At 32.8% G+C, this 11,028-nt stretch overlaps 1 protein-coding gene across 1 annotated transcript in view; it reads left to right on the top strand.

Annotated features, from left to right (window-relative positions):
* The window catches only part of LOC111087353, a 51,407-nt gene that overhangs the window by 9,227 nt on the left and 31,152 nt on the right, over positions 1 to 11,028 (top strand). Inside the window, exons 4-7 of the mRNA XM_022393705.1 lie at positions 1,530 to 1,653; positions 6,216 to 6,373; positions 6,985 to 7,077; positions 9,663 to 9,737. Coding sequence (XP_022249413.1) covers positions 1,530 to 1,653; positions 6,216 to 6,373; positions 6,985 to 7,077; positions 9,663 to 9,737 — 450 coding nt within the window. The remainder of the gene's footprint in view (positions 1 to 1,529; positions 1,654 to 6,215; positions 6,374 to 6,984; positions 7,078 to 9,662; positions 9,738 to 11,028) is intronic.

Genomic DNA, 11,028 nt, shown 5'->3' with positions numbered 1-11,028 from the left:
ACGTTGGTTTTGTGGGATTCTAAATAATGTTTGTTTAGAAACGATTTTAATTTAGGGCCGGGATTTTGAGAGAATTTGACGTTGACGGGAATTTTGTGTTTAATGGCTATTTTTCTTCCAAGTGTGGATAATTCTTGAGCTGGTTTCAGGGACAAAAGGTAAACTGCAGTGTAATGTTCTTTGGTGGGTTTGTTAGTATCAATTTTGTTCGTGAGTTGAGTTTAATTGTGAGGTTTTTCAGTATATTGATTTTTGTGTGGTGTCATGAACGGAATTCCAGGGGATGTTGAGGCCGGTGTCTGTGTTACGGTGAATTTTGGTTTTAAACTGTGTGTCCGATCTAATAATGTTGAGGTTAAGAAAAGATAACTGTTTACTGTTTTCGTGTTCTATGGTAAATTTGATGTTGGGATGAATGGAGTTTATGTGTCCAAAGAAAGTTAGTGTGTATTCTGTAGAAGTGAAACCAGCAAAAGTGTCATCAACATATCTGTACCAGTATAGTGAGGGATGAAGCGCAGAATGTATGGCTCGTGTTTCGAACTGGGTCATGAATATATTGGCAAGAACGGGTGAAACAGGATGGCCCATACTTAAACCATGTATTTGAAGGAAATGTTCGTTGTTGAAAATGAAGTTGGTTTTGGTTGTTGTAAATTCTAAGAGAGAAGCAAAAAGTGTGCTGGGGATGTGGATCAACTTTCTGGGGTCATGTAGAGATCAAGTGCAATATTACAAGCTTCAATGGCGGGACTTCGCTGAAGAGTGACACGACATCAAAGCTAGCCATTAAGGCTTTAGAATTTGGTTGGTCTAGTGTATATTTGAAATTGAGGTCATCTTTAAAAAATGAACCTACAGTTGTTACATATGGTGTGAGAGCCCAGGCTATATATTTGCCAATATTGTAGTTGAAGGAATCGTACGTGGACAGTATAAGTCGTAGGGGGCAGTCCTGTTTGTGTGGTTTAGGAATGCCACAGAGTTGTGGTGTGCGTGAATCAGTTTTACGTAGATAAAAATAAAGATCGTCAGTAATTAAATTATCATTTTTCATTTGTAATAAATTTCTGTTTAGTTGTTTTTTGTGTGTATTCGTTGGGTTGTTTGGGATGGCTTTGAATTTCTTTTTATCGGAAAGGACGTCGTTCATTTTGTCGATGTATTCTGAGATGTTCATGATTACAGTGGTGTTGATTTTATCAGCTTTTAGAATTTTAAGGTTAGTGTCTTTTTTCAGATTGTAAATGGATTTTATCTCGTTACTTGTGATGTTACTTTTCAGTTTACGGGACTGGTTGACTATATTAATAGTCTTGTTCGAGAATTCTTTAAAAAAAGTTATTTATTTACTTAGTTTTTTTTTATTTGTTGAGATTAATATGAGAAGTTTGTTAGATAAAGAGAACATTTATATCAGTTGTAGTGTCCCGTCTTATAAATTTAACAATTAATAAACTTTCATAATTTAAAACTAATCATCAGTATTCCAGCATGTTTATTAACTGGGCAAATTAATTCTTTTGTAGATTTATTACGATTACAAATTCAATATTACCCAAATTGAGTACAATTCTAAAGACCCTCGACTTGGTCTCAAAACAGGACAAGAAAGAGGCGAGAGACTATTAGTTATTCACGATTTCAATACAGGTAAGATTTTTGTCTTGTTGTATGCGAAAGCCTTGGGTATTAAAACAGCATAAGTTAATTGTGTAGCGTATGTTTAGTTCAGGCTATGAAAAATAACTTTTAAAACAATGGAGTTAATTTAACATAATTACATCAATATTGAATTATAAAGGTTTTTTTTTTTTCAAGTTTGAACAATCGTATAACTGTCCTCTCTATAAGCCTGCAGTAAGTTCACGGACTTACGACTCTAAATTCCGGGCTTCGGTTCCTCGCAATGGACTCAACAGATAGTCGAATGAGGCTTTGTTATAAAACAAACAAGTCGTATAAGTAGACTTTTTTATACAAAAATTGTAAACGTTAATTGGAAACAAAAATATTTTGAAGAAACCAAAATAATTTAGTTTGTAATTACAACCTACTGTATTTCTGCATCACTTGACCATTCTATGGAATACACCATAGTTACTTCGAGGATGTTTCATCTTCATTAATTTGTTATAATGTTCTTTTTTCTAAAGCTTTGTTTAAAATCAAAATAAGATTTTCTTATAGTTTTGACAAAATGGACTGACGAAGTGTTTTGTTATAACATAAGAACATAGTTTATTCAGCTCTACATCGAATTATATGTTGAAGTATTTGTCGATTATCTTGTCTATTTATATCTTTGGGAGCGAAGGCGCCCGCAGGAACAAAATTAAGGGGGTCAAGTAACTCAAGTTTGAAAAAATTATGAAATTGAAATAGTTTTCTTCTATGGAATACTGGAAGTCGTCATTTTTCTGGCACGGGCTGAATAAATATAAAACTATGATTCGATTAAAATAGCTACTAAGTTACTATATCAACGGAAAATAAAAAGAATTTAGATACTAATCATACTATTGTTAATACCCCTGTAAATACAAATACCTTATGATTTTCCAATAACATAGAAGAATAATTTATTTTCTTTTTGAAAATCCAGGGGGGAGTCAAGTGACCCCCTTTCACCTTCCTGCGGGCGCCCTTGTTTGTGAGTAATCTTGATATTTGTTCAAAAGATCCAGCAGACAGTGAACAGTTGAAAACTTTTGTTGAATAAAGGTGGTGAAGATAGATGTAGACGTAGTGAGTTCATTTCAAAAACTTTCAACTTATATTGACATTTGGTTAACATATAGAGGATGGTTGAACTGAGATGGTGAAATAAACGAGAAATGTAGTGAGATAATTTCAACAACAACTTTCAACTTATATTAGCTTTTGTTTAACAGCTGTAACAGAGATTGAACGGTTAAAAACTGTTGTTGAATTGAGATGGTGGAGGAACCTAGAAATGTATTGAGATAATTTCAACAACAACTTTAAATTTGATCTAACTGAAGAAATACACCACGCGAGTCTTTGTAAAAACCATTATTTCAGAAATTTATCAAACATTCATTTATACACCGATTGAAGAAAGGTGTGCATTAGGCAAAGGAAATGTCGTAAGCATAGTTTAAAATAGAAAAAGTATACCCTTTGTGAACTTCTAACCAATTACAACAGTAATACCCTTTATGAAACTTCTAACCAGTAACAACAGTAATACCCTTTATGAAACTTCTAACCAATTACAACAGTAATACCCTTTATGAAACTTTTAACCAGTAATAACAGTAATATTCTTCATGAAACTTTTATCCAATCACTACAGTAATACCCTTTATAAAACTACTAACCAGTAACAAAAGTAATACCATTTATGAAACTTCTAACAAATCACAACAGTAATCCCATTTATGAAAATGCCAAGCAGTAACAACAGTAATCCCATTTATGAAAATGCCAAGCAGTAACAACAACAGTAATACCATTTATGAAACTTCTAACCAATCACAACAGTAATACCCTTTATGAAACTTCTAACCAATCACAAAAGTATACCCTTTGTGAATTTCTAACCAATTACAACAGTAATACCCTTTATGAAACTTTTAGCCAGTAACAACAGTAATACCCTTTATGAAACTTCTAACCAATCACAACAGTAATACAATTTATGAAACTTCTAACCAATCACAACAGTAATACCCTTTATGAAACTTCTAACCAATCACGTGATTGGTTAGAAGTTTCATAAATGGTATTACTGTTGTGATTGGTTAGAAGTTTCATAAAGGGTATTACTGTTGTTACTGGTTAGAAGTTTCATAAAGGGTATTACTGTTGTGATTGGTTAGAAGTTCACAAAGGGTATTACTGTAGTGACTGTTAGAAGTTTCATAAAAGGTGTTACTGTTGTGATGGGCAAAAGACATAGAATAAACCCATCTCAACTGTAGTATATTTAATTATTTTTAATTCATCTGTAAATAGTATTTGAAGGTGTTAACTTTTCATTTATCTCCATTAATAACTTTCTTTATTATCTTCAGTAATAACTGTACCGCTTGTTTTTTTTTTTAATAACACCAGTCCCACAGGGCTAGTAACTGTGAGGATTTAAGAACTCATAGTATCATGAATTATGGTCTATGGACTCTCAGATCTACAATCCGACACACTAATCATTTGACTACACCGGGCCCACAGGGCTAGTCATTGTAAGTATTAACTACTTATAGTGTCATGAATTATGATACATGGACTCTCAGATCCACAATCCGTCACGCTAATCATTTGACTACACCAGGCCCACAGGGCTAGTCATTGTAAGGATTAAGTACTTATAGTTTCATGAATTATGATCCATGGACCCTGAGATCCACAATCCGACACACTAATCATTTGACTACACCAGGCCCACAGGGCTAGTCATTGTAAGGATTAAGTACTTATAGTGTCATGAATTATGATACATGGACTCTCAGATCCACAATCCGACACATTAATCATTTGACTACACCAGGCCCACAGGGCTAGTCATTGTAAGGATTAAGTACTTATAGTGTCATGAATTATGATACATGGACTCTCAGATCCACAATCCGACACATTAATCATTTGACTACACCAGGCCAACAGGGCTAGTAATTGTAAGAATTAAGTACTTATTTTTATTCTATTTACTATAATTCCATTTTCTCCCATCTCACCTCTAATAAAATTATCATTCGTAAAAACTAGAATACGACGAGGACCAGAGCGTTTTGGTTTTAATTTTTCTTAGCAGGTGAGAATTATTGTTTCTTCTGGAAATTTCATTTGTGGTGAGGACTTTATAAGATGTAAATATACTCTCCGTTTTCTAGTATTTCTAAATTTGACATTCAGAAATGATTTCTTAAGTTCTACGGTGGGACAGCGGTAAGTCTACAGATTTACAATGTCAAAATGAGGCGTTCGATTCTCCTCGGTGGACACAGAAGATAGCCCACTTTTAAGTTCCATAGCAATTTTCAATTCATTTAAACTTACTTTCTGCAATCATTGGAAATATTTCTGAGTTGATTGTTGACAAATACTATTTTCTTCTAACACTCTTTCTGTGTTTATAACTTTATATATATTTGTATTTTGAGGTATATTGAGTTTTTTACTTTTAACTTTTATTTTGTACCTTTCCTATTTGTTGTCACATCCCGGTGACTCAGCATTACGTGGGAAGGGTTATGGCGCTTAAACTTCTGGTTTAGATTATTTCGATGGGCACAGTACATATAGCCTATTGGGTAGCTTTACGCTAGCAACAACAAAAAACCCATTTGTCATTTCCATTATTTTCATGTTCGATGTTTTCAACTTCAGACTCTCGACTTTCAAAGTTATCTAATCCCAAATATGTACAGAGAGATGGATATTCTTTATATTTTAGAGATTGTCTTAGACCGAAGCGACTTCTAGTGGCTCAGTGGTGCGTTTCAGAAATTATATCACTAATCATTTTCAACTCATGTTTTGCATGCAGAACATTGTGCAGCTTTGTGTGTTTGAAACAAACAAACAAATTCAGACCAACGCAGTTTGTTAAACACTTAACATGAAATGTAAAAATTAGACTACGCGGTAAAGATACAAGCATACAGTTTTTGAAACTACTTGAATAAATATCATGAAGACTTACGAACGTACGCTTGTACACGAGGACATCTGTACCATCGGAAACTGAGATGTATTGCTCCTCCCTATTTTAACACGGTGGTAAAACCGTTTTACATAATGTGATGATGATGAAATTGTTTGCTATTTATTACTTTAAAGCTACAATATGAGCTATCTGTGCTATACCCATCACGGGTATCGAAACCTGATTTTTTACGTTATAAGCCCTCAGACTTACCGCGGAGCCACTGGTGGACATTGTGATAAAATAAGTGAATCATTTGGAATATGTATCACTAATGCAGTTTCAAAGGGCTATCGATATATCATGAGTTTGGATAAAATCATATATTTTGTGTGTAATTTAATACGCATTACACTAACAATATGGGAAATAAACGTTATTGGGACCTCAAAACCTAAGATTAATGCTTACTAAAGAAATATACACATTTTATAGGTTGCATACATTAAGTAAAAGTGAGAAGCAAAGATGAAATGGAAGAAGATAATTTGTACGTATTACTTCTATCTCCAAAACCCAATGAATTTTGTGTTAATATTTACAGGTGTTCAGTACAACCTTCACATGGACGAGGAGACATGCAACATTTCTGACATCCAAACTTGGTTTCCCGATGTTTCTACGGCTCAGAACCATATTTTAATGTCTAATCCAAAGGAATTCTTGTCCCTCAACAGGAAGGACATTGTCTACAATGGCAAGGTATGAGGGCCCAAGTAGTTTCATAACTAATAAACACGAGAAATATAAATATTCCTACATATAGTTATATTATAATCCAATCCAAAGGAATTGTTGTCCCTCAACAAGAAGGACATAGTTGTCTAAATTGGCAAAGTGTGAGGACACAAGTAGTTTCATAACATACTGATAAACGGAGAAATATAAATTTTCTTACAAATAGTTCTGATGGCTTACTATTTTAATTCAACTCGTTTAATTTCAAAAGAATTTCAGGATCCGTCACTTTAAATATTTCTAACAGGTCTACAATAATCTCTGGATAACATTTCAAATAAAAACTTTACAAAACCTGTAAAAAATGCCAGTAAAAATTAGGTACAAGTTATATCGACGTTCTAAAGAACCTAGGAATGGAATTATTTTATTATTCATGTTTAACTTTCTGTAAATTTGTTGTAAGAAATGTTGCAGAAATATTGATTCAACTTTTTTGTATTGTTTATTATGTTGCATTCTTGTCTATAATTTGTTCTTAAAGTTTTTAAGAAATGGTGATATAGATAGTTAAAGTGTGATTTAAGTTTGGTTGTTTACCACCAAATAAGTGTAGAGGGATTTCTGTATTTCAGTTTCACGAAAGAGGGCTCCAAGTTGATGTTTTTTCTTCATTGTCTCGAGTTGATGAAGGCACTCCTATAATCACTCAGTGGTTCTTTACTACAGTGAGTATTAATGGTTGTCTTGGAAACCTTATCGCTACTCACGCAGCTGATTTAGTACATCTGCCTTTTAGGAAATTTAAGTAAAGTCTCGCATACTTCCACAGATATTTCTTACATTATTAAATAAAAGTCTATTTATATGTACCACCTGAATGGATAATAAAATGTCTTTCCTCGACATTAAAACATTTTTTTCTGTGCGTCAAAAGTGAAGAATTGAGGCAAATGTTATGCCATTCAGATTGTGACTGTAACATATCCTGTGAATCTTTACATATAATAACTTATTTTAACAAGATTCCCGCTGTTATGCTTAAAAGTTACGTCTAACCTAAATAAAATGTTGTGTTACAGAATCAAACCCCATTCAATCTTAATAATATAATCAAAATTCGTGTTACTAGAAGTGGTTTAATGCTGAAAATATTTACAAGGCATTTCTTTGAAGTCAAGAAACCACTAAGAAGATTGAAATATGATTCAATAACCTTATGTCCAGTGAATACTTCAAATACAGGAGAAATGATAAGTAAACACGTTTTTTATTCAAATAATTGTACATAAAAGGTATGAAAGTTGACTTTGAAGTGAACTCGTTTTCCAGCAACGTTCGACCATTCTACACATTACGGTTGTATTATAATCTGAATATTGCAAAGTGAATAATGGTGATAAGTTTATGAACTTTGGGAATGAGTAGAAGAAAATAGCTGAATTTGAATTTTCTTATGTATAGCGATTGTTGCATAATATCCCTATTTACTCAGGCATCATTTAATGTAAAATGTCAAGAGGTTTTAGTGGTTTACATTCAAAATTTTATTAAACTACTTTTTGTATATGTTATACCAATTAGTATAGCATAAAATCGTAGCTAATGATCCATATTTTAATAGTGTATAAGTTTTAAGTTTTTATAAAACAATATTTTTAAAACATCCTGATGTTCCTCTAGTGTGAGAAAGGTGAAAACTTTTCTGTAGGCATCCCATCTTCTCTATTTTATTCACCACTCCACCAATAAGTACGAAATTCAACGTAAATTACTCCCTATAAAATCATCACTACTTTTTATAGCTTTCAATTTTGTTTGGTTACAGAGCCATCAAATACAATGTTTGTTTGTAGTTAAGCACAAAGCTACACAATGGGCTATCTGTACTCTGCCCACCACTGGTATCAAAACCCGGTTTCTAACGTTGTAAGTCCACAGACATACCGCTGTGGCACTGGGTCATCAAATAGAAAATCAGACCCCTCTTATCAAACCTTCCTGTCACATTCTCTCTTTCAGGATTTGTCAACAATTCTCTCTTGAGTTTAATTCATATTATCTGTAACCAATAGAAAGCCAGGGTTTTCATCTATCAAATGACATGTTATATTACATTGTCGTTTGAACAGAGAATTGCCAATTTCACTTGTAATACAAACTTCGTTCCCACGGGAAAAATAAGGACTAGCTTCCATGAATTTGCAAAGACTCTTGTCGCATAGTTAGAAAGCCATAAAACTTGTGATTGTTAGAGGAAATTGTCTGCTTCTTGCATGTTCTTTGGTGCATTATTTAATTAAATAAAATGTATTCTGTGCATTACTACCATTAGTAAAAAAATAGGGTTAAGTGTCGTAAACAGCACAAAAAAGAAGACACGGGTAAGTACTTTATTTCTAGTTTTTCATGTTTATTCTTTATATATTATTATAAAAGTAACTAAAATGTAAAAATAGGGATCTATTTAGGTTAGTTAAGGTTAGATTAAGTAAAATAAATAATAATATAATATAATAAAAGTATTTCACGATGCACGCACACAAGCAGCTCGAAGTAGCTCGTGGGTAACGTAATTCGATATAGTAAGATGAAGTGCACGTTCCCTAATTGATTTACAACTTATAATGGCGCGAATAGTAGTTATACACGGTTCAAAGAGCAATAAAACAATAAAATTTAATTATAAATAGATGTATACTGTTACGAGTTTAAAGCTACTTAAGATAAACGAATGTTGTTTCGTGTTACATTTGAAGGCATTCTAGAAAGAAAAAGAAGGTAATTTAGATTTATTTAGATTTTTTTGGAGTGTTTACGAGGTCGAGGTCGGTCAAATTGACCAACCTTGTATAGAGTTAGGGTGGAGAAAATAACAGATAAAATATAAAGTTTTACTGAAAACAAATAATTGGGATGTATTTAGGAGGTTTTAGAGATTACACAAATGAAATTTGAGATTTCTGAGATGAAGAAAAGTATTTTTAATCTTAACATGAAAATCACTTTGTACACGAACTATTCAAAACAAATACTCATTATATTCATGGGAAAATCTTTTTTTTTTTTTTTAGTTTATTAAAAATACTTCACTAAAAATATGATTCTTTGTATGTAAAACACACAATGTTTACTGAAAGGCTGCCAGATTTCTTGAAGATATACACAATATATTAAAAGTTTGTAGTATCAAATCTATAAAAACTTGGAACGAGTACAAAGAGAGCACGTGATCGTTCAAATTGACTGTGCCTGCATTGATGAAGATATTATATATAATTGTGTGTATTAACTCTAATTTTCTCTCCAATAGAACAGTACAGCTATTATGGAGGGGAGTGACGAACAGCGAATAGAGCTGGTAAAGTTAATATCACGACCTCAAACAGTAAGAATATTTTCACCATTTGTTGTTTTGAAAAGACTTTTATAGTGTTAGGAGATTGATATGGTATTCTATGAATGCGGTATTAATGAACATTCATGTATTTTATTTCCTTCTAATGCGTTTTTGAACAAACTAATAAGTGAAACCATTTCTATTTGTTATTGTGATTCGATATAAACATGTGACTTGTTTCTTCTATAGCAAATTATCAGCTGTATTTTGATTATATTTATTTGTTCCTCCAAAGGTTTCAAACTATTTGTTTAAGCCAAACGTCTGTTCGGTTTTCGCCAACCACCTTCTTAAATTATGTGATTAAATACACATTCTTTCAAATAGAAAGTAATTTATTTCTAAATAAACTAAATTATGTAAAGCGGTCAAAGCACGTTCCACTTTTTAACTATTTTCAAAATAATTAGCTCATTTACTCCAAAAGAATACTAATAAAATCTTAAACTGCTATTCAAAAATAATAATTTATTTTTTATTATTAACATTAGGTCGTCAAGAAATTAATGTCACTTTTTTTTAGATTAAAAAACCGAACAATTTATATATCAAAACAAAACATTTATTAACTGAAATAGTCTCCATTCTTATCTTTTCATCTTACAATCGGGTTGTTAATGCCCTGATTAAAGAAATCGCTTGACTTTGAAGCAAAAAACATGTCGATATCCTCTTTAACACCTTCCATGTTTGCATACGATTTCCCATTAAGATGGTGTTGCAGCAACGAAAAAAAATGGTAATCTGGTGGTGCAATATCTGAAGAATATGGTGGGTGGGGAAGAACTTCCCAACCCAACTCCATAATCTTGTGTTGCGTGCATTGTCGTGGAGAAGAACACTTTTCTTATTGACGAGTGAAGGGCGTTTCTGACTAAGGGCTTGATTTAAACGTTCCAGTTGCTGACTATAGATCTCTACATTGACATTTCGCTGTGGATTCAGTAGTTCGAAATGGATTACTCGTTTGATGTCCCACCAAATGCAAAGCATCACTTTCTGCGGATGGAGTCTAGGTTTGGGGATCAGATGTGGTTTTTGTCTAGGACTGAGCCATTGTTTTTGGCGTTTAATATTCGCATAGAGAATCCATTTTTCATCACCGGTGACAATTCTGTCCAAAAATGGTTCACTCGCATTACGTGCCAGAAGAGACGAAGCAACGTTCAGTAGTTGGAAACGATAATCATCGGAGAGTTCGTGAGTCACCCAAACATCTTCTTTAAGGAGTTTTCCCATATTCCTTAGATATTTACGTATTGTTTCATGAGAGACATGT

The sequence above is a fragment of the Limulus polyphemus genome, unplaced genomic scaffold, assembly GCF_000517525.1.
Source record: "Limulus polyphemus unplaced genomic scaffold, Limulus_polyphemus-2.1.2 Scaffold2046, whole genome shotgun sequence".
NCBI lineage: Eukaryota > Metazoa > Arthropoda > Merostomata > Xiphosura > Limulidae > Limulus > Limulus polyphemus.
Note: the sequence above shows the minus strand (reverse complement) of the source record. Positions and strands in the feature narration are given on the sequence as shown.